At 47.1% G+C, this 24,825-nt stretch overlaps 1 protein-coding gene across 5 annotated transcripts in view; it reads left to right on the top strand.

The window, feature by feature from the left end:
* Positions 1 to 24,825, top strand: part of col24a1 (collagen type XXIV alpha 1) — a 226,054-nt gene that overhangs the window by 103,090 nt on the left and 98,139 nt on the right. For all 5 annotated transcript variants that reach the window (XR_016496353.1, XM_036978599.2, XM_090236176.1 and 2 more), the window contains 6 exons: positions 1,550 to 1,603; positions 2,584 to 2,637; positions 3,681 to 3,725; positions 3,924 to 3,977; positions 5,941 to 5,985; positions 18,344 to 18,397. Coding sequence is in view for 4 of the 5 variants with exons in the window: in XM_036978599.2 (XP_036834494.2) it covers positions 1,550 to 1,603; positions 2,584 to 2,637; positions 3,681 to 3,725; positions 3,924 to 3,977; positions 5,941 to 5,985; positions 18,344 to 18,397 (306 nt within the window). In the remaining variant the exon portion in view is untranslated. The remainder of the gene's footprint in view (positions 1 to 1,549; positions 1,604 to 2,583; positions 2,638 to 3,680; positions 3,726 to 3,923; positions 3,978 to 5,940; positions 5,986 to 18,343; positions 18,398 to 24,825) is intronic.

Raw genomic sequence — 24,825 nt, 5'->3', positions numbered from 1 at the left:
GCATATAGGAATATATAGGATTTGGAAAGTCAAACTAATCCAAACGTATCCTGTAATGTTCTCAGTGTGTGCACATCATGTGACTCACAGACTAGATGTCTTTTAAGTTTTTATCAAACTGAATCCAACAATGTCTCACTTGTTTTACCATCCGTCCTATAAATGTTGTAGCTCTACTTTATGGTGGTTGACTGTTTGTTGCCTTGTCAAGATCAAAGAGTCCAGAAAGGTTCACTCCATTTTACTCTTTTTGGCCCTGTTAAAACACCACATCTGTAAATCTGATAGATCTCCATAGCTTTCTCTCCCCCTTTCTTCCTCTCCTCCTCTCCCCCACCAACTCTCCCCCTCCCCTCTCCTTCTCCCTCTCCTCCTCTCCCCCACCAACTCTCCACCAACTCTCCCTCTCTCCCCCTCTCCCCCTCTCCCCTCTCCTTCTCCCTCTCCTCCACCAACTCTCTCCCTCTCCTCCTCTCCTCCACCAACTCTCTCCCTCTCCTCCTCTCCCCCACCAACTCTCCCCTTCTCCCTCTCCTCCTCTCCCCCACAAACTCTCCCCTTCTCCCTCTCCTTCTCTCCCCCACCAACTCTCCCCTTCTCTCTCTCCTCCTCTCCCCCACAAACTCTCCCTTTCTCCCACTCCTCCTCTCCCACACCAACTCTCCCCGTCTCCCTCTCCTCCTCTCCCCCACCAACTCTCCCCCTCTCACCCTCTCATTCCCCCTCTCCTTCTCTCCCCCACCAACTCTCCACCCACTCTCCCCCTTTCTCGCTCTCTCCCCCTCTCTCCCCCTTTCTCCCTTTCTCTCCTCCCCTTCCTCCTCTCCTCCATCAACTCTCCCCCTCTCCTCCTCTCCGGCACCAACTCTCCCCCTCTCACCCTCTCCTTCTCCCTCTCCTCCTCTCCCCACCAACTCTCCACCCACTCTCCCTCTCTCCCCCTCTCTCCCTCTCTCCCCCTCTCTCCTCTCCTTCTCCCTCTCATCCTCTCCCCCACCAACTTTCCTCCCTCTCTCCCCCTCACCCTCTCCCCATACCAACACTCCTACCTCTTTCCCCATCCCTTGTTTTAATTGAGCCGGCCATGCCATGCTGAGGCAGGTGTGTGACAGTCTTCAGCCAACATCTCTATCCATCACCCCCTTTACGTCAGGTTCATATAACATAGCTAGGCCCTGTCACTCTTTAGATACAGATGTATTGACCTTGCCTACCCCGTCTTACAGAGGGTCAGTGTGCTCTCTGTTCTCATCATTGTCAATCCATAAGGTCTTTTTTAGAAAAGAGGGGCAGTGTGGGTCTGACCCTGACCCTGCCATATATATCAATATACAAGCATATAGGCACCCTATGTAGATAATCCTCCACTCCCTTTCTGTACACACATATCTAAAGAAAGTATGATGTAATAGAATGGAATATAAAGAAACTGAATACATTCAGGTGTGTTCAGGAGTGTGTCATGTTAGATGTGGCATCAAACCTAAATGATCACATCAGTCTTGTGATTAATGATGTCGTCAAATAACCAACCTGCTTGGTTTCTCAGGGTTTTCCTGGAGACATCGGTGTGCCAGGTCCCAACGGCCCTCCTGGACCTAAGGTAAAGACAAGCACTGTTTCCACAACTCAATTCAAAATACATCATCCTCAGCAGGGGTTGGAACCAAAATGATTTGTTTTATTCTGAACAGAACCGAACATATTTTTGTTCGGTTCCACTGTTCTGTGGAAGTTCTGAACTGGTTTGAAACCCCAAAAAGTTCCAGTTTTTAAACCTCTGAAATATATATATGTTTTACATTTAGCTCGACATTAGGCTGCAGAAGCAGTAGTAGTAGGGTGAGGGGCAGGTAGCCTACATACTGGCAAAGAGTTTCGGCAGACAGACAGACAGACAGACAGACAGACAGACAGACAGACAGACAGACAGACAGACAGATATATGACAGACAGACAGACAGACAGACAGACAGGCAGACAGGCAGGCAGACAGGCAGGCAGGCAGTCAGTCAGACAGACAGACAGACAGACAGACAGATAGCAGGCAGGCAGGCAGGCAGGCAGGCAGGCAGGCAGGCAGACATACGACAGACAGACAGACAGACAGACAGACAGACAGGCAGACAGGCAGGCAGACAGGCAGGCAGTCAGTCAGACAGACAGACAGACAGACAGACAGACAGACAGACAGACAGACAGACAGACAGATAGCAGGCAGGCAGGCAGGCAGGCAGGCAGACAGATAGCAGCCAGGCAGGCAGACACAGGATTACCTTTCTGAGTGACAGTGAGGGCTTTGCATAGGTGCTTTGTTGCTTTTGTTGTGGTACGTAATTAACCGGTTCCCATAATTTTTAAATAATGGTTTTGTTCCAAAACAATATACAGTAGATCACTTTTGTTCCCAGTTCTGATTCTGTTCCTCGAAAACTGTATTTATTTTCCGCTGTTCTGTTCCCTGAACCGGTTCCAACCCTGACCCTCAGTGCATCTTCCACTCCTGAGGTTTCATTTGTGTGTTTTCGATAATAGCAACACATCTGTTTTGTATGACATACCATGTATCCTGCTCTGTTGCAGGGACTCCTAGGTGCCAGAGGGCCACAAGGACCCCCAGGGCCAAAAGGAACAGAGGTAAGAGACATTATCAAGAATTTGTAGCTTGTGGGTGAGAACCACTAAACTACTGTACATCATACTCAGAATACTGCAGACACAACTGAACATGCAGGAAGCTAACAATATTTAGTGTGCATTTGATTACAAAACAGATTCTCAGTTTATACATGCAGTTGAACCTGTAACCAGAGTTGAGGCGGTTGGCATTGCTACAGTAGGTTCAGGCTATGTGAAGCTGTAGAGTGATTCCAGGTCCCAGGGCATGTTCCACTGTACTGTATACCGTCATGATTCATCACTCGGTGCTAATCAAAAACAAGGCAGACTCCAGGGCTTTCCAGGCAGCAGTGGAAAATAAGAACAGAAGCCTTGGCAGTGTGTACAGTACAGTGTGCGCAGTACGTACACCTTTCCATTGTGCTAGTGTTACGGTATTGGCACCCAACTCAACTGTGGTACCGAGTTGGAAGGCCCCTCAATCTCTCTCTCACTCTCTTTCCTGGCACGGAGTCTTATTGCATAGCCTGCAAGAAAACGCTGTAGAGTTCAATCGCTATAGTATTAATACCTTTCCCTTCAGCTGATCAGAGAAAATGCTGTAGAGTTCAATCACTATAGCATTAATACCTTTCCCTTCAGCTGATCAGAGAAAATGTCTCAAAGCAGAACATCATACATGCTAATCATTGGAATCATCAAGCTCTCCTTCAGGCAGTGTGGACATAGAGAGAAACATCCAGGTCACTCTGCTCGGAAGAACACAGTGATCGATGAGAGTACACACACACACACACACACACACACACACACACACACACACACACACACACACACACACACACACACACACACACACACACACACACACACACACACACACACACACACACAGGCCCCCTGTGGCTTTCACATTAGTAGATCTGTGCATAAGGTGAGATGGGATGTTGCTCAGCTAGTGTTACTGCCAGTGCCCAGTGATGTTACCTGGTCCTGGTCCCCAAATCCAGCTGTATATGATGCATTGCACTGTGTTGACCTGTTTTACTGTGTATTTTCAGGGTGATGAGGGACACCTTGGCCCACTTGGCGGCCCTGGCACCACTGTAAGTGTCTCCAGGTGTTTCATCATGAAGTAACACAGATGAGATGTGATAAAACATGAAAAGCTGATGCATCCTGTAATGTGTGTGTGTGTGTATGTGTGTGTGTGTGTGTGTGTGTGTGTGTGTGTGTGTGTGTGTGTGTGTGTGTGTGTGTGTGTGTGTGTGTGTGTGTGTGTGTGTGTGTGTGTTTCTCTACAGGGGAGAGTTGGAAGGAAAGGCTACATAGGGGAACCTGGACCTGAGGGACTGAAGGTAAGAAGTTACTATCAGCGTGCATACTGTACGCATGTTGTATTGGACTGTTTAGAAAAACAACTAACACAGTGTCAGTCGATCAGGTCCATTTGCAGATATGGTTAAGTGTGTGTGTAACCATCTCTTTCCTTTGGTGTTGTGTCTAATCATAAGCTAACTGTCCAGAATAATTCCAGAACAGTGAGCAATATAACCAGGGCAGTAGGAATGAAAACTTACATTAAATCTACAAAAGTATGTGGACACCCCTTCAAATGAGTGGGTTTGGCTATTTCAATGCAATCTCCATAGACAAACATTGGCAGTAGAATGGGCTTACTGAAGTGCTCAGTGACTTTCGACGTGGCACTGTCATAGGATGCCACCTTTCCAACAAGTCAGTTTGTCAAATGTGATGTTATTGTGAAGTGGAAACGTCTAGGAGCAACCACAGCTCCGCCGCGAAGTTGTAGGCCACACAAGCTCACAGAACGGGACCGCCGAGTGCTGATGCGCTTGCCGTGTAAAAATCGCCTGTCCTTGGTTACAACACTCTCTACCGAGTTCCAAACTGCCTCTGGAAACAACGTTAGCATAAGAACTGTTCGTTGGGAGATTCATGAAATGGGTTTCCATGGCAGAGCAGCCGCTCACAGGGGAAAGGAAAGGCTGCCTTGTCTGTTGTTCTGTTCCTCAGCAAGGCAGTTAACCCACTGTTCTCCGGGCGCCTAACATCACCATGTGCAATGCCAAGCGTTCGCTACAGTGGTGTAAAGCTTACCGCCATTGGACTCTGGAGAGGTGGAAACACGTTCTCTGGAGTGATGAATCATGCTTTACCATCTGGCAGTCCGACGGACGAATCTGGGTTTGGCGGATGCCAGGAGAACGCTACCTGCCCGAATTCATGGTGTTGATGTAAAGTTTGGTGGAGATGGAATAATGGTATGGGGCTGTTTTTCATGGTTTGGGCTAGGCCCCTTAGTTCCAATGATGCAATATCAATACAATGACGTGGCAACAGTTTGGGAAGGCCCTTTCCTCTTTCAGCATGACAATGCCCCTGTGCACAAAGCGAGGTCCATACAGAAATGGTTTGTCGAGATCGGTGTGAAAGAACTTGACTGGCCTGCACAGAGCCCTGACCTTAACACCGTCGAACACCTTTGGAATGTATTGGAACGCCGACTCCGAGCCAGGCCTAATCGGCCAATATCAATGCCCGACCTCACTAATGCTCTTGTGGCTGAATAGATGCAAGTCCCCGCAGCAATGTTCCAGCGTCTAGTGGAACTCCTTCCCAGAAGAGTGGAGGCTGTTATGGCAGCAAAGGGGGGACCAAATCCATATTAATGCCCATGGTTTTGGAATGAGATGTTCAACGAGCAGGTGTCCACATTCTTTTGGTCATGTAGTGTACTATCTAATCGACATGGCCCGCTTACCACTTTTGAGGTCTTAGTTTTCTTGTTTTGGTTTTTCTCTTTAAAACAAAGAGCAGAATTCCTGACGTGTTCTTCACGTTACTTCATTAGAGTTAACTGGTGTGAACCCAGTGCAAGGCCTTGTGCCTTCACTATTACTGCTGCACAATGTGGCAGATGTTTATTAGTGTGGATTACACTTTAGTGTGTTCCTCTGAATGCCATGCAAGTCAGAGTCCCTGTATTTGTGAATGAGTTGGGTACTTGTGTTAGTTCAAGGGGAGGTGGTTGTGTCATAAATGGATTAAGCCTTATTAACAAAGAGAAGGAATTCTCCCTGGACTGTTATAGAGCATAATGGAAACCCGCAGGAGGGAAATAAACAGAAACAGAAGAAATCAAGAGCATTTCCATGTGTGCTTTTTAATCATTTGTTTATTTAAAACCCTGTGTGTTCAAGCTGTTGATCATGTGACTGAGCGACCATCGGCTGGATCTTAACATCTTAACACACAGGAAGAAAATGTACTAATGTTTTGTTTTGATCTGGTTTTCAGGGGGAGACGGGGGACCTTGGCGGCATTGGAAAAAATGGACCGCAAGTGAGTCTGGTGGTTTTTGCTGACTATGCATGAAATCAATGTCAGTGATTAACCACTTCTTAGTGCAGTACAGCGACTGACTGGGATAAGTTATTAAGTCTCTACTTCCTGCTGCTCTCGTATAGGAAGAGTCTCAAAGCAGAGTACTCATACGTAGAATGTTTATAGTGCTTTTCTCAGACCTAAAGATGCAGAGTGGTTGGTTTTCATTAGTCTGAGTGCAGTGATGGAGATGTAAGGGTCTTTATGTGGTTTAGTATGGGGAGGGAGGACGAAAAGGATAGAGGAGGAGGTGATGAGGCAAAGAGGGGTAGGGAGGTGGAGGGGTAGGGAGGTAGAGGAGGGTTAGGGAGGTGGAGGAGGGGTAGGGAGGTGGAGGGGTAGGGAGGTGGAGGAGGGGTAGGGAAGTGGAGGAGGGGTAGGGAGGTGGAGGAGGGGTAGGGAAGTGGAGGAGGGGTAGGGAGGTGGAGGGGTAGGGAGGTGGAGGAGGATGGGTAGGGAGGTGGAGGAGGAAGGGTAGGGTTGTGGAGGAGGAGAAGGGGATAGGGAGGTGGAGGAGGAGGAGGGGTAGAGAGGTGGAGGAGGAAGAGGGGTAGGAAGGTATTTCTCTAGCAATAAACGTGTGTTTTATACAGAAATTGGCAGCATAAGGATCTCCAGTGAATGACGTTTTCTGGAAGTTACCTCATTTTGAGTTTGCGTTCGTTTGTTTGTGCCAGGGACAATTTTTCTTTTTTTTGTGTAAATTTAAAAAACGCCTCTTGAAGGAAACTAACTGCATAACTGAACTCTTGTTATTGCCCTTAGAAACATACAGTGGGGAGAACAAGTATTTGATACACTGCCGATTTTGCCTATTTTCCTACTTACAAAGCATGTAGATGTCTGTAATTTTTATCATAGGTACACTTCAACTGTGAGAGACGGAATCTAAAACAAACATTCAGAAAATCACATTGTATGATTTTTAAGTAATTCATTTGCATTTTATTGCATGACATAAGTATTTGATCACCTACCAACCAGTAAGAATTTTTCTTTAAGAATTCCTCCTGTTCTCCACTCATTACCTGTATAAAAGACACCTGTCTACACACTCAATCAAACAAACTCCAACCTCTCCACAATGGCCAAGACCAGAGAGCTGTGTAAGGACATCAGGGGTAAAATTGTAGACCTGCACAAGGCTGGGATGGGCTACAGGACAATAAGCAAGCAGCTTGGAGGAAAGGCAACAACTGTTGGCGCAATTATTAGAAAATGGAAGAAGTTCAAGATGCCGGTCAATCACCCTCGGTCTGGGGCTCCATGCAAGATCTCACCTCATGGGGCATCAATGATCATGAGGAAGGTGAGGGATCAGCCCAGAACTACACGGCAGGACCTGCTCAATGACCTGAAGAGAGCTGGGACCACAGTCTCAAAGAGGAATGGGAGAAGGTCATGTGGTCTGATGAGACAAAAGTAGGGCTTTTTGGTCTAAACTCCACTCGCCGTGTTTGGAGGAAGAAGAAGGATGAGTACAACCCCAAGAACACCAACCGTGAAGCATGGAGGTGGAAACATCATTCTTTGGGGAAGCTTTTCTGCAAAGGGGACAGGACGACTTGAGGGGAGGATGGATGGGGCCATGTATCGCGAGATCTTGGCAAACAACCTCCTCGCCTCAGTAAGAGCATTGAAGATGGGTCTTCCAGCATGACAACGACCCGAAACACAGAGCCAGGGAAACTAAGGAGTGGCTCCGTAAGAAGCATCTCAAGGTCCTGGAGTGGCCTACCCAGTCTCCAGACCTGAACCCAATAGAAAATCTTTGGAGGGAGCTGAAAGTCCGTATTGCCCAGCGACAGCCCCAAAACCTGAAGGATCTGGAGAAGGTCTGTATGGAGGAGTGGGCCAAAATCCCTGCTGCAGTGTGTGCAAACCTGGTCAAGAACTACAGGAAACGTATGATCTCTGTAATTGCAAACAAAGGTTTCTGTACCAAATATTAAGTTCTGCTTTTCTGATGTATCAAATACTTATGTTATGCAATAAAATGCTAATTGATTACAATGTGATTTTCTGGATCCGTCTCTCACAGTTGAAGTGTACCTATGATAAAAAATTACAGACCTCTACATGCTTTGTAAGTAGGAAAACCTGCAAAATCGGCAGTGTATCAAATACTTGTTCTCCCCACTGTACATACCGCACATCTCTACAGTAGAAATACTCAAGAAAATAAACAATGACGATCCAGATGAGAATGATCTATGATCATCTATGTTCATTCATCAATAACAAGTCATGGCTCTACTAGTACTGGAACAACATCAGTGGCCCGACTAGTTTTCTAAAACATCTGTAGAATACTACTATTACTTTGGATTGGTCTAATTAACTGCAAAACTGCAACGTTTCAAAAGTCTGTCTTTGTTGTTTTTTGGTCCATATAGTCATTTGACACCCAACACAAAAGCAGCAACATGTTTTCCCATGCTAGAAATCCACACACAACCCTCTCATGCATGTCACATCTCAATGCCTTATGCCTCTCTGTGTTCGTCAGGTCCCTTAATGCTAGTATTTGCATTGTGTGCGCTGTGGAAGCCACAGCCACTGAATAGGACTTCCAAATGGCTCCCTATTTACTACATAGTACACTAATTTAGACCATTGCCCTATGGGCACTATATAGGGAATGTGGTGCCATTTGGGACACAACCTCTGTGTTGCGTAGGAGAGCACACATGAAAGGGATTAACCATTTACCACAGACTGTATCTAGCTAGGACCCCTTTGAAGCCAATGCCATGTTAAAACAAAAAGACCTCAGCTTGGAAACACATGGAGCCTCTAATGAACGTCATTACATCACTTTCCAAATAAATCTAATCTGGAGGGTCTGAGAGAGACTGCCGATGGGTTGGCTAACTGCAGGTTAGCCCTGGTCAGGAGGTTCCTGGCTGAACGTGTTCAATGTGTTCTCTAAGGCTTTGTTGTGTCACCTAGAGAGCACTTAATGCAACATGTTGCCAGTAAAGCATTTGAACCAATCATTTACTGGGAGTTTTTATAATATGATCAGCTGTATTTTTTGGGGCCAAATTAGATTGGCCCGTCAAGTGTTCCATTATAGGGTGACCCACAATAAAAAAAAATAAAAAAATGCCTCTAAATTGAATCGCTGCTGAGGGCATTAACAGGTCTGCGGTTTGCTCTGAAACACACGATACTCAGGTTCACCTGGGCCGAAGAGAGAGATGGAGAGAGGAAGAGCGAGAGACTAGTAGCATATGACAACAGAGAGAATATCTTAATTCTCTTCTACAGTACTTACTATGGTGATATCAGTCTCACTTCCTGACTGTTCTGCTCTTCTTGTAACCTCCACTCAGTCTGACCCAGGGCTGAGAAGGCAGACTGCTGTATACACACACACACACCTGAGAAAGCATATCACTGCAGATACACACACACCTGAGAAAGCATATCTTTGTATACACACACACACCTGAGAAAGCATATCGCTGTATACACACACACACACACCTGAGAAAGCAGACCGCTGCATACACACACAAACCTGAGAAAGCATATCGCTGTATACACAAACACACCTGAGAAAGAAGACCGCTGTATACACACACACACCTGAGAAAGCAGACCGCTGTATACACACACACATCTGAGAAGGCAGATTGCTACAGACACACACACCTGAGAAAGCAGATGGCTGCAGATACACACACACCTGAGAAAGCAGATTGCTACACACACACACACAAACACACACACACACACACCTGAGAAAGCAGATCGCTGCAGACACACACACACACACCTGAGAAAGCAGATCACTGCAGACACACACACACCTGAGAAAGCAGATTGCTACACACACACACACACACCTGAGAAAGCAGATCGCTGCAGACACACACACACACCTGAGAAAGCAGATCACTGCAGACACACACACACACACGCGCACCTGAGAAAGCAGATCACTGCAGACATACACACACACACCTGAGAAAGCAGATCGCTGCAGACACACACACACCTGAGAAAGCAGATCGCTGCAGACACACACACACACACACACACACACCTGAGAAAGCAGATCGCTGCAGACACACACACACACACCTGAGAAAGCAGATCACTGCAGACACACACACACCTGAGAAAGCAGATTGCTACACACACACACACACACACCTGAGAAAGCAGAACGCTGCACACACACACACACACACACACACACACACACACACACACACCTGAGAAAGCAGATCGCTGCAGACACACACACACCTGAGAAAGCAGATTGTGCAGACACACACACACCTGAGAAAGCAGATTGTGCAGACACACACAAATCTGAGAAAGCAGATCGCTGCAGACACACACACACCTGAGAAAGCAGATCACTGCACACACACACACCTGAGAAAGCAGATCGCTGCAGACACACACACACACACCTGAGAAAGCAGATGGCTGCAGACACACACACACACACCTGTGAAAGCAGATCGCTGCAGACACACACACACACACCTGAGAAAGCAGATCGCTGCAGACACACACACACACCTGAGAAAGCAGATCACTGCAGACACACATACACACACACCTGAGAAAGCAGATCACTGCAGACACACACACACAAACCTGAGAAAGCAGATCGCTGCAGACACACACACCTGAGAAAGCAGATCACTGCAGACACACACACACACCTGAGAAAGCAGATCGCTTCAGACACACACACACACCTGAGAAAGCAGATCGCTGCAGACACACACACACAAACCTGAGAAAGCAGATCGCTGCAGACACACACACACACACACACCCGAGAAAGCAGATCACTGCAGACAAACACACACCTGAGAAAGCAGATCACTGCAGACACACACACCTGAGAAATCAGATCGCTGCAGACACACACACTTGAGAAAACAGATCGCTGCAGACACACACACACACCTGAGAAAGCAGATCGCTGCAGACACACACACACACCTGAGAAAGCAGATCGCTGCAGACACACACACACCTGAGAAAGTATATCGCTGCAGACACACACACACCTGAGAAAGCAGATTGTTGCAGACACACACACACACCTGAGAAAGCAGATCACTGCAGACACACACACACACACCTGAGAAAGCAGATCACTGCAGACACACATGCCTGAGAAAGCAGATCGCTGCAGACACACACACACACACCTGAAAAAGCAGATCACTGCAGACACACACACACACACCTGAGAAAGCAGATCACTGCAGACACACATGCCTGAGAAAGCAGATCGCTGCAGACACACACACACACCTGAGAAAGCAGATCGCTGCAGACACACATGCCTGAGAAAGCAGATCACTGCAGACACACATGCCTGAGAAAGCAGATCACTGCAGACACACACACACACACCTGAAAAAGCAGATCACTGCAGACACACACACACACACCTGAGAAAGCAGATCACTGCAGACACACATGCCTGAGAAAGCAGATCGCTGCAGACACACACACACACCTGAGAAAGCAGATCGCTGCAGACACACACACACACACACACACGCCTGAGAAAGCAGATCGCTGCAGACACACACACACACACCTGAAAAAGCAGATCGCTGCAGACACACACACACACCTGAGAAAGCAGATCGCTGCAGACACACACACACACACACACACCTGATAAAGCAGATCGCTGCAGACACACACACACACCTGAGAAAGCAGATCGCTGCAGATGGAGCTCTAAAACTCTCCAAAGCCTAGTTTCCTACTGTTAAATGATACAGGACACCACGTTGTCCCACTTCATGCCACATTTAAGGTGTTTTGTGTGCATCGGGAGTCACTAGTGTTCCCATGACTCTCAGCTACCTGCCTCTGTCTCGACTCACAGCCACTACAGTCCAACTGCAAATCTTAGCTGCCTGCATGCCTGGGGCTATGCTAAGGCTTATACCATCTTGTGGATATGCTTTTTGCGGTTGGCTACTGTGTTTTCATAAACTGGCTTTATGTACTGTAGAACAGACAGGAATGTAGATGTTGTTTATTATATAGATTAGAACAGGCAGGAATGTAGATGTTGTTTATTATATAGATTAGAACAGACAGGAATGTAGATGTTGTTTATTATATAGATTAGAACAGACAGGAATGTAGATGTTGTTTATTATATAGATTAGAGCAGACAGGAATGTAGATGTTGTTTATTATATAGATTAGAGCAGACAGGAATGTAGATGTTGTTTATTATATAGATTAGAACAGACAGGAATGTAGATGTTGTTTATTATATAGATTAGAACAGGCAGGAATGTAGATGTTGTTTATTATATAGATTAGAACAGACAGGAATGTAGATGTTGTTTATTATATAGATTAGAGCAGACAGGAATGTAGATGTTGTTTATTATATAGATTAGAACAGACAGGAATGTAGATGTTGTTTATTATATAGATTAGAGCAGACAGGAATGTAGATGTTGTTTATTATATAGATTAGAACAGACAGGAATGTAGATGTTGTTTATTATATAGATTAGAACAGACAGGAATGTAGATGTTGTTTATTATATAGATTAGAGCAGACAGGAATGTAGATGTTGTTTATTATATAGATTAGAGCAGACAGGAATGTAGATGTTGTTTATTATATAGATTAGAACAGACAGGAATGTAGATGTTGTTTATTATATAGATTAGAACAGACAGGAATGTAGATGTTGTTTATTATATAGATTAGAACAGACAGGAATGTAGATGTTGTTTATTATATAGATTAGAACAGACAGGAATGTAGATGTTGTTTATTATATAGATTAGAACAGACAGGAATGTAGATGTTGTTTATTATATAGATTAGAACAGACAGGAATGTAGATGTTGTTTATTATATAGATTAGAACAGACAGGAATGTAGATGTTGTTTATTATATAGATTAGAGCAGACAGGAATGTAGATGTTGTTTATTATATAGATTAGAGCAGACAGGAATGTAGATGTTGTTTATTATATAGATTAGAGCAGACAGGAATGTAGATGTTGTTTATTATATAGATTAGAGCAGACAGGAATGTAGATGTTGTTTATTATATAGATTAGAACAGACAGGAATGTAGATGTTGTTTATTATATAGATTAGAACAGACAGGAATGTAGATGTTGTTTATACTCTATACAGCCTCCTCTCTGTCTGTCCCCATTCCCACTCTATACAGCCTCCTCTCTGTCTGTCCCCATTCCCACTCTATACAGCCTCCTCTCTGTCTGTCCCCATTCCCACTCTATACAGCCTCCTCTCTGTCTGTCCCCATTCCCACTCTATACAGCCTCCTCTCTGTCTGTCCCCATCCCCACTCTATACAGCCTCCTGTCTGTCTGTCCCCATCCCCACTCTATACAGCCTCCTCTCTGTCTGTCCCCATTCCCACTCTATACAGCCTCCTCTCTGTCTGTCCCCATTCCCACTCTATACAGCCTCCTCTCTGTCTGTCCCCATTCCCACTCTATACAGCCTCCTCTCTGTCTGTCCCCATCCCCACTCTATACAGCCTCCTCTCTGTCTGTCCCCATCCCCACTCTATACAGCCTCCTCTCTGTCTGTCCCCATTCCCATTCTATACAGCCTCCTCTCTGTCTGTCCCCATTCCCATTCTATACAGCCTCCTCTCTGTCTGTCCCCATTCCCACTCTATACAGCCTCCTCTCTGTCTGTCCCCATCCCCACTCTATACAGCCTCCTCTCTGTCTGTCCCCATCCCCACTCTATACAGCCTCCTCTCTATCTGTCCCCATTCCCACTCTATACAGCCTCCTCTCTGTCTGTCCCCATCCCCACTCTATACTGCCTCCTCTCTGTCTGTCCCCATCCCCACTCTATACAGCCTCCTCTCTGTCTGTCCCCATCCCCATTCTATACAACCCTCCTCTCTGTCTGTCCCCATCCCCGCTCTATACAGCCTCCTCTCTGTCTGTCCCCATTTCAACTCTATACAGCCTCCTCTCTGTCTGTCCCCATCCCCACTCTATACAGCCTCCTCTCTGTCTGTCCCCATCCCCGCTCTATACAGCCTCCTCTCTGTCTGTCCCCATTCCCACTCTATACAGCGTCTCTCCGTCTGTCCCCATTCCCACTCTATACAGCCTTCCTCTCCGTCTATCCCCATTTCTACTCTATGCAGCCCTCCTCTCTGTCACGCCCCATTCCCACTCCATGCAGCCCTCCTCTCCGTCTGTCCCCATTTCTACTCTATGCAGCCCTCCTCTCTGTCTGTCCCCATTCCCACTCTATACAACCCTCCTCTCTGTCTGTCCCCATTCCCACTCTATACAGCCATCCTCTCTGTCTGTCCCCATTCCCACTCTATACAACCCTCCTCTCTGTCTGTCCCCATTCCCACTCTATACAGCCATCCTCTCTGTCTGTCCCCATCCCCGCTCTATACAGCCTCCTCTCTGTCTGTCCCCATTCCCACTCTATACAGCGTCTCTCCGTCTGTCCCCATTCCCACTCTATACAGCCTTCCTCTCCGTCTATCCCCATTTCTACTCTATGCAGCCCTCCACTCTGTCACGCCCCATTCCCACTCTATGCAGCCCTCCTCTCCGTCTGTCCCCATTTCTACTCTATGCAGCCCTCCTCTCTGTCTGTCCCCATTCCCTCTCTATACAACCCTCCTCTCTGTCTGTCCCCATTCCTACTCTATACAACCCTCCTCTCTGTCTGTCCCCATTCCCACTCTATACATCCCTCCTCTCTGTCTGTCCCCATTCCCACTCTATACAACCCTCCTCTCCGTCTGTCCCCATTCCCACTCTATACTGCCCTCCTCTCTGTCTGTCCACATTTCTACTCTATGCAGCCCTCCTCTCTGTCTGTCCCCATTCCCACTCTATACAACCCTCCTCTCTGTCTGTCCCCATTCCCACTCTATACAACCCTCCTCTCTGTCTGTCCCCATTCCCACTCTATGCAGCCCTCCTCTCTGTCTGTCCCCATTCCCAGTCTACACAGCCCTCCTCTCTGTCTGTCCCCATCCCCAGTCTATACAGCCCTCCTGTCTGTCTGTCCCCATTCCCACTCTATACAGCCTCCTCTCTGTCTGTCCCCATTCCCACTCTATACAGCCTCCTCTCTGTCTGTCCCCATTCCCACTCTATACAGCCATCCTCTCTGTCTGTCCCCATCCCCACTCTATACAGCCCTCCTCTCTGTCTGTCCCCATTCCCACTCTATACAGCCATCCTCTCTGTCTGACCCCATTCCCACTCTATACAGCCTCCTCTCTGTCTGTCCCCATTCCCACTCTATACAGCCATCCTCTCTGTCTGTCCCCATCTCCACTCTATACAGCTCTCCTCTCTGTCTGTCCCCATTCCCACTCTATACAGCCATCCTCTCTGTCTGACCCCATTCCCACTCTATACAGCCTCCTCTCTGTCTGTCCCCATTCCCACTCTATACAGCCATCCTCTCGGTCTGTCCCCATCCCCACTCTATACAGCCCTCCTCTCTGTCTGTCCCCATTCCCACTCTATACAGCCATCCTCTCTGTCTGACCCCATTCCCACTCTATACAGCTATCCTCTCTGTCTGACCCCATTCCCACTCTATACAGCCCTCCTCTCTGTCTGACCCCATTCCCACTCTATACAGCCATCCTCTCTGTCTGTCCCCATCTCCACTCTATACAGCTCTCCTCTCTGTCTGTCCCCATTCCCACTCTATACAGCCATCCTCTCTGTCTGACCCCATTCCCACTCTATACAGCCTCCTCTCTGTCTGTCCCCATTCCCACTCTATACAGCCATCCTCTCGGTCTGTCCCCATCCCCACTCTATACAGCCCTCCTCTCTGTCTGTCCCCATTCCCACTCTATACAGCCATCCTCTCTGTCTGACCCCATTCCCACTCTATACAGCTATCCTCTCTGTCTGACCCCATTCCCACTCTATACAGCCCTCCTCTCTGTCTGACCCCATTCCCACTCTATACAGCCATCCTCTCTGTCTGACCCCATTCCCATTCTATACAGCCATCCTCTCTGTCTGTCCCCATCCCCACTCTATACAGCCTCCTCTCTATCTGTCCCCATCCCCACTCTATACAACCCTCCTCTCTGTCTGTCCCCATTCCCACTCTATACAACCCTCCTCTCTGTCTGTCCCCATTCCCATTCTATACAGCCATCCTCTCTGTCTGTCCCCATTCCCACTCTATGCAGCCTCCTCTCTATCTGTCCCCATCCCCACTCTATACAACCCTCCTCTCTGTCTGACCCCATTCCCACTCTATACAGCCATCCTCTCTGTCTGTCCCCATTCCCACTCTATACAGCCCTCCTCTCAGACTTGAGTTCTTCAGTCTACCGCTAATATGCTCCAGATGTGGCCTGTGTCTGTCAAACACACCCCTTGTTGAGTAACTAAGCCATGATGGGGAAAGATAGAAAATATACTGTGAAGAAAGAGACAAGAAATGTAGCCACCAAAACACATAACACATCTAAGTACAGTACATCTCTTGTACAATGGTTAAATACATCTTTTTATAAGACTGAAATACATACACTGGGTTTAGCAAACTAGGGACATGTTTTCACCAGCCTCTAACTACCCTTTTCAGGATGCACTGGGGTCAAGAGACGCTGCTCCTCTCCTCGCCATAGACTCTGGCGCTGGGCCAAACCTCAGCCCTTTATCCAGATGACTGATCTGGAAGGGATTTTTCTCCATGATTTTTATGATATTTACATTAGCCAGTGTTCTCTTCGTTAGCAAGAGGTCCACAAGTGTCTGGTGAAGGTCAGTGGGATGTTAGATCGCTCATCCAGCTGGACTAGAACTCTGCTGCCGCAGGCCTGCTACACAGAGCTGGGTGGCAGAACACTGTGTACAATTACATTGTTTGCTAAGAGTCCCGAAAAATAGAACCGAGCATGAAAAAATGACCTTTCATTACTCAGCCCCCTGGTCTTGGAATTCCCTCCAAGCCAATTTACATATAGATAAACAGGTTGTTGAGATATGTAGTTGTCTCTAGTTGTCATCTGATGTCTCTAGTTTGTGTTGTGTTTTGTAAGGAAGCATGTTGTTTTACTTCACACACATCCACTGTTGTATTTGTGCTGTTGCCAGTGTCTTCTGTCTGTTTTGTCTGAAATGTTTCTTGTATTTTTTATCCCAGCCCGTCCCCACAGGAGGCCTTTTGCCTCTTGCCAAGCAGTCAATGTAAATAGTACTATTTTCTTCATTGATAGCCTGTTTAAATAAAGGTTCAATAAAAACATGTACAAAATAGAATCAGCCCAGGATAAATGGATGGATTCATCAGTATTTACACAGGATTGGTTGGGATAACACACAACAGTAAGGTAAATACTGTACATGGATACTAGAGTGTACTGTATAGGAAGCAAACAAAGGTCCCGTACTGCTGCTGGACAAAACATATACTATAGTTAATGAAATGAGAGACACACACGCTGAATATGGCCCCCAAATACTATACCATGTGTGACCTCATTTCGTTACCTACAGCAGTAAATAGCCCAGGACTAAGGCTTGTGAATAAGGGGGAAAGGAATGTATGTTTTCATTGCCTTGTTCATACAACACGAAATTAGCATTTTGACATACATTTCATTGCCTCATTACTTTTTTAGTAACATGAAACATTGCATGTAATAATTACATTGTTCAGTTTAAGGTGCTCAACTTTCATTGAGGGAATTTCCCCTTGGTTCCTTCATGGTTCCTTCATGGTTCCTTCATGTAATTTCCTTTATAAAGCATGTGATGCCACTACTTACCCCATCCTTACATCACCAATGCACAGTCTTCTATGACCCCCTGCATTCCTGCTGTCAAAACAGGTTGAAAAGAACCGTCTGATGGGTGGGGATCATGTCTCCCCTCATAGACGTACTTTACCCTGACGTGTGTATGCTCTTTCTCTCACTCTCTCGCTCTCACTCACTCTTTCTCTCACTCTCCCCTTTCTCCCTCTCTCTCTTCTCTTTCTCTCTCTCTCTCTCTCTCTCTCTCTCTCTCTTTCTCTCACTCTTTCTCTCTCTCTTTCTCTCACTCTCACCCTCTCTCCTCTCCCCTTTCTCCCACCCCCTCGCTCTCTTCTCTTTCTATCTCTCCCATCTCTCTCATCTCTTTCTCTTGCTCTCTCTCTCTCGCTCTCACTCTCTCTCGCTCTCTCTCTCCTCTCCCCCTTTCTCCCTCTCTCTCTCTCTTCTCTTTCTATATCTGTCCTCTCTCCCATCTCTCTCATCTCTTTCTATCGCATCTCTTTCCATTTCATCTCTCTCCCATCTGCAGGGTCCAGCAGGCCTGATCGGTACGTCAGGGGGAGCTGGAGATCCTGGTGAAAAGGTAGAGGGGTGTTTATTCTGCCATTAGGCTTTGAGTGGATTAGCCAGACGCTGAGGGCCAGGCAGACAGGCAGACAGGCAGAAAGACAGACAGACTTAGACTTAGACAAACACTGACCACCCTCACATCCATATCATAAACATCACCCTGTAATTACTGTGTTCCCACTGTCTCCTTAGACTTCACTCAACCAACCCTGCATCTCAGTCTCACACATTGAAATGTAACTTGAAATGTAAAATGATCTTTTCAACTTTGTGGCAAAGAAAGCAAATACACACACACCACACACACTCATCTGGGTCATGCTCCTTAAATATGTAAGTCATTTTAAGTCTCCATGCTGTATGAGGATAGAGAGACCCCTCTGGGATGTTTCCCAACTAGTTCCTGTGCTTATGACAACACAAAACCCCAATCATCACTCTTCATCCCTCAACTGTCAGAACTCAGCTTCCCCTGCTGCTCCCTGACTGTTGACTTAAATTACTTTACTGAGGTCCAGACTGCTGATTATTGACAGGCGCTCAGCTGGATGCCCCGGTCCAGCTCCCTAGCCTACCCAGAAACACCTTCTCTCTGTCAGAACATTGCTCTAAAATGCTTGCCCTCTCAGACAGACCTACAACTCTCTCTTTCCCTTTCTCTCTCTCTCTCTCTCTCTCTCTCTCTCTCTCTCTCTCTCTCTCTCTCTCACACACACACTCTCTCTCTCTCTCTCTCTCTCTCTCTCTCTCTCTCTCTCTCTCTCTCTCTCTCAGACAGACCTACACCGTCGTTGCCCCTCCTTATGACTTACATTGTATCTGTCAGCACCAGAACCAGCCGTACCCTGTCAGCCAGTGAATTCCTTTCAGATTAAATACATTTCATCCAATTATGCACTTTGATTTAGACAGATTTTTCAAATCCATTCTTTGTTTTTAAGTACTGTAGGCTGCTTACTTTGGAATAGTGTATCAGTGCTTGTACAGTCAAGACAGGAGAAATGTGGATTCAAATATAAATGATACAGACTGTTAGAGACTAGAGGAGAGACCCAGTCAGACTGTTAGATACTAAAGGAGAGACCCAGTCAGACTGTTAGAGACTAGAGGAGAGACCCAGTCAGACAGTTAGATACTAGAGGAGAGACCTAGTCAGACTGTTAGATACTAGAGGAGAGACCCAGTCAGACTGTTAGATACTAGAGGAGAGCCCCAGTCAGACTGTTAGAGACTAGAGGAGAGACCCAGTCATACTGTTAGAGACTAGAGGAGAGACCCAGTCAGGCTGTTAGATACTAGAGGAGAGACCCAGTCAGGCTGTTAGATACTAGAGGAGAGACCCAGTCAGACTGTTAGAGACTTGAGGAGAGACCCAGGCAGACTGTTAGAGACTAGATGAGAGACCCAGTCAGACTGTTAGATACTAGAGGAGAGACCCAGTCAGACTGTTAGATACTAGAGGAGAGACCCAGTCAGACTGTTAGATACTAGAGGAGAAACCCAGTCAGGCTGTTAGATACTAGAGGAGAGACCCAGTCAGACTGTTAGAGACCAGAGGAGAGACCCAGTCAGGCTGTTAGAGACTAGAGGAGAGACCCAGTCAGATACTAGAGGAGAGACCTAGTCAGATACTAGAGGAGAGACCCAGTCAGACTGTTAGAGACTAGAGGAGAGACCCAGTCAGATACTAGAGGAGAGACCCAGTCAGATACCAGAGGAGAGACCTAGTCAGACTGTTAGAGACTAGAGGAGAGACCCAGTCAGATACTAGAGGAGAGACCCAGTCAGATACTAGAGGAGAGACCCAGTCAGATACTAGAGGAGAGACCCAGTCAGACTGTTAGATACTAGAGGAGAGACCCAGTCAGACTGTTAGATACTCGAGGAGAGACCCAGTCAGACAGTTAGATACTAGAGGAGAGACCCAGTCAGGCTGTTAGAGACTAGAGGAGAGACCCAGTCAGACTGTTAGAGACTAGAGGAGAGACCCAGTCAGGCTGTTAGATACTAGAGGAGAGACCCAGTCAGACTGTTAGAGACTAGAGGAGAGACCCAGTCAGGCTGTTAGATACTAGAGGAGAGACCCAGTCAGGCTGTTAGATACTAGAGGAGAGACCCAGTCAGACTGTTAGAGACTAGAGGAGAGACCCAGTCAGGCTGTTAGATACTAGAGGAGAGACCCAGTCAGACTGTTAGAGACTAGAGGAGAGACCCAGTCAGACTGTTAGATACTAGAGGAGAGACCTAGTCAGACTGTTAGATACTAGAGGAGGGACCCAGTCAGACTGTTAGAGACTAGAGGAGAGACCCAGTCAGACTGTTAGAGACTAGAGGAGAGCCCCAGTCAGACTGTTAGAGACTAGAGGAGAGACCCAGTCAGACTGTTAGATACTAGAGGAGAGACCCAGTCAGGCTGTTAGATACTAGAGGATAGACCCAGTCAGGCTGTTAGATACTAGAGGAGAGACCCAGTCAGACTGTTAGAGAGTAGAGGAGAGACCTAGTCAGACTGTTAGATACTAGAGGAGGGACCCAGTCAGGCTGTTAGATACTAGAGGAGAGACCCAGTCAGGCTGTTAGATACTAGAGGAGAGACCCAGTCAGACTGTAGAGGAGAGACCCAGTCAGGCTGTTAGAGACTAGAGGAGAGACCCAGTCAGACTGTTAGATACTAGAGGAGAGACCCAGTCAGACAGTTAGATACTAGAGGAGAGACCCAGTCAGGCTGTTAGAGACTAGAGGAGAGACCCAGTCAGACTGTTAGAGACTAGAGGAGAGACCCAGTCAGGCTGTTAGATACTAGAGGAGAGACCCAGTCAGACTGTTAGAGACTAGAGGAGAGACCCAGTCAGGCTGTTAGAGACTAGAGGAGAGACCCAGTCAAACTGTTAGAGACTAGAGGAGAGACCCAGTCAGACTGTTAGATACTAGAGGAGAGACCCAGTCAGACTGTTAGATACTAGAGGAGAGACCCAGTTAGACTGTTAGATACTAGAGGAGAGACCCAGTCAGGCTGTTAGATACTAGAGGAGAGACCCAGTCAGACTGTTAGAGACCAGAGGAGAGACCCAGTCAGGCTGTTAGAGACTAGAGGAGAGACCCAGTCAGATACTAGAGGAGAGACCTAGTCAGATACTAGAGGAGAGACCCAGTCAGACTGTTAGAGACTAGAGGAGAGACCCAGTCAGATACTAGAGGAGAGACCCAGTCAGATACCAGAGGAGAAACCTAGTCAGACTGTTAGAGACTAGAGGAGAGACCCAGTCAGATACTAGAGGAGAGACCTAGTCAGATACTAGAGGAGAGACCCAGTCAGACTGTTAGAGACTAGAGGAGAGACCCAGTCAGATACTAGAGGAGAGACCTAGTCAGATACTAGAGGAGAGACCCAGTCAGACTGTTAGAGACTAGAGGAGAGACCCAGTCAGATACTAGAGGAGAGACCTAGTCAGATACTAGAGGAGAGACCCAGTCAGATACTAGAGGAGAGACCCAGTCAGATACTAGAGGAGAGACCCAGTCAGATACTAGAGGAGAGACCCAGTCAGATACTAGAGGAGAGACCTAGTCAGAGACTAGAGGAGAGACCCAGTCAGATACTAGAGGAGAGACCCAGTCAGATACTAGAGGAGAGACCCAGTCAGATACTAGAGGAGAGACCCAGTCAGATACTAGAGGAGAGACCCAGTCAGACTGTTAGATACTAGAGGAGAGACCCAGTCAGACTGTTAGATACTAGAGGAGAGACCCAGTCAGACTGTTAGATACTCGAGGAGAGACCCAGTCAGACAGTTAGATACTAGAGGAGAGACCCAGTCAGGCTGTTAGAGACTAGAGGAGAGACCCAGTCAGACTGTTAGAGACTAGAGGAGAGACCCAGTCAGGCTGTTAGATACTAGAGGAGAGACCCAGTCAGACTGTTAGAGACTAGAGGAGAGACCCAGTCAGGCTGTTAGATACTAGAGGAGAGACCCAGTCAGATACTAGAGGAGAGACCCAGTCAGACTGTTAGAGACTAGAGGAGAGACCCAGTCAGACTGTTAGATACTAGAGGAGAGACCCAGTCAGGCTGTTAGATACTAGAGGAGAGACCCAGTCAGGCTGTTAGATACTAGAGGAGAGACCCAGTCAGACTGTTAGATACTAGAGGAGAGACCTATTCAGACTGTTAGATACTAGAGGAGGGACCCAGTCAGACTGTTAGAGACTAGAGGAGAGACCCAGTCAGACTGTTAGAGACTAGAGGAGAGCCCCAGTCAGACTGTTAGAGACTAGAGGAGAGACCCAGTCAGACTGTTAGAGACTAGAGGAGAGACCCAGTCAGGCTGTTAGATACTAGAGGAGAGACCCAGTCAGACTGTTAGATACTAGAGGAGAGACCCAGTCAGACTGTTAGATACTAGAGGAGAGACCCAGTCAGGCTGTTAGATACTAGAGGATAGACCCAGTCAGGCTGTTAGATACTAGAGGAGAGACCCAGTCAGACTGTTAGAGAGTAGAGGAGAGACCTAGTCAGACTGTTGGATACTAGAGGAGGGACCCAGTCAGGCTGTTAGATACTAGAGGAGAGACCCAGTCAGGCTGTTAGATACTAGAGGAGAGACCCAGTCAGACTGTAGAGGAGAGACCCAGTCAGGCTGTTAGAGACTAGAGGAGAGACCCAGTCAGACTGTTAGAGACTAGAGGAGAGACCCAGTCAGGCTGTTAGATACTAGAGGAGAGACCCAGTCAGACTGTTAGAGACTAGAGGAGAGACCCAGTCAGGCTGTTAGAGACTAGAGGAGAGACCCAGTCAAACTGTTAGAGACTAGAGGAGAGACCCAGTCAGACTGTTAGAGACTAGAGGAGAGACCCAGTCAGACTGTTAGATACTAGAGGAGAGACCTAGTCAGACTGTTAGATACTAGAGGAGAAACCCAGTCAGACTGTTAGAGACTAGAGGAGACACCCAGTCAGACTGTTAGATACTAGATGAGAGACCTAGTCAGACTGTTAGATACTAGAGGAGAGACCCAGTCAGACTGTTAGATACTAGAGGAGAGACCCAGTCAGACTGTTAGATACTAGAGGAGAGACCCAGTCAGGCTGTTAGAGACTAGAGGAGAGACCCAGTCAGACTGTTAGAGACTAGAGGAGAGACCCAGTCAGGCTGTAAGATACTAGAGGAGAGACCCAGTCAGACTGTTAGATACTAGAGGAGAGACCCAGTCAGACGGTTAGATACTAGAGGAGAGACCCAGTCAGACTGTTAGATACTAGAGGAGAGACCCAGTCAGACTGTTAGATACTAGAGGAGAGACCCAGTCAGACAGTTAGATACTAGAGGAGAGACCCAGTCAGGCTGTTAGATACTAGAAGAGAGACCCAGTCAGGCTGTTAGACACTAGAGGAGAGACCCAGTCAGACTGTTGGAGACTAGAGGAGAGACCCAGTCAGACTGTTAGATACTAGAGGAGAGACCTAGTCAGACTGTTAGATACTAGAGGAGAGACCCAGTCAGGCTGTTAGATACTAGAGGAGAGACCCAGTCAGACTGTTAGAGACTAGAGGAGAGACCCAGTCAGACTGTTAGATACTAGAGGAGAGACCTAGTCAGACTGTTATATACTAGAGGAGAGACCCAGTCAGACTGTTAGAGACTAGAGGAGAGACCCAGTCAGACTGTTAGAGACTAGAGGAGAGCCCCAGTCAGACTGTTAGAGACTAGAGGAGAGACCCAGTCAGGCTGTTAGATACTAGAGGAGAGACTCAGTCAGACTGTTAGAGACTAGAGGAGAGACCCAGTCAGACTGTTAGAGACTAGAGGAGAGACCCAGTCAGACTGTTAGAGACTAGAGGAGAGACCTAGTCAGACTGTTAGATACTAGAGTAGAGACCCAGTCAGACTGTTAGATACTAGAGGAGAGACCTAGTCAGACTGTTAGATACTACAGGAGAGACCCAGTCAGACTGTTAGAGACTAGAGGAGAGACCCAGTCAGACTGTTAGATACCAGAGCAGAGATCCAGTCAGACTGTTAGATATTAGAGGAGAGACCTAGTCAGACTGTTAGATACTAGAGAGACCCAGTCAGGCTGTTAGATACTAGAGGAGAGACCCAGTCAGGCTGTTAGAGACTAGAGGAGAGACCCAGTCAGGCTGTTGAATACTAGAGGAGAGACCCAGTCAGGCTCATCCATCCACAACTTTCAGAGTTTTACTGTAACAAGCTGGCCAGTCCTGTTACATAGTGTGAGTGGGGGGATTTTACTATAGACAGACATTAGTATCCACTTTAAATGCCCACTCTGTGATATTTACAGCTCTCACTCTAGCCTGTACTGTGTTCTGGAGGCTCTCATATTACCTGATGTCCTGTGGAGCCGATAGGTTTGATGTTTGGATGTATGGAGGTGCAGGTCGGTGGTGGCACAGCGGTTAACGATCCTTCTCCTGTGCTTG

The sequence above is a fragment of the Oncorhynchus mykiss genome, chromosome 5, assembly GCF_057628025.1.
Source record: "Oncorhynchus mykiss isolate SJ-2025 chromosome 5, ASM5762802v1, whole genome shotgun sequence".
In the NCBI taxonomy this organism is placed as follows: domain Eukaryota; kingdom Metazoa; phylum Chordata; class Actinopteri; order Salmoniformes; family Salmonidae; genus Oncorhynchus; species Oncorhynchus mykiss.
The sequence above is the reverse complement of the archived record's forward strand: the minus strand, read 5'-3'. Positions and strand labels throughout refer to the sequence as shown.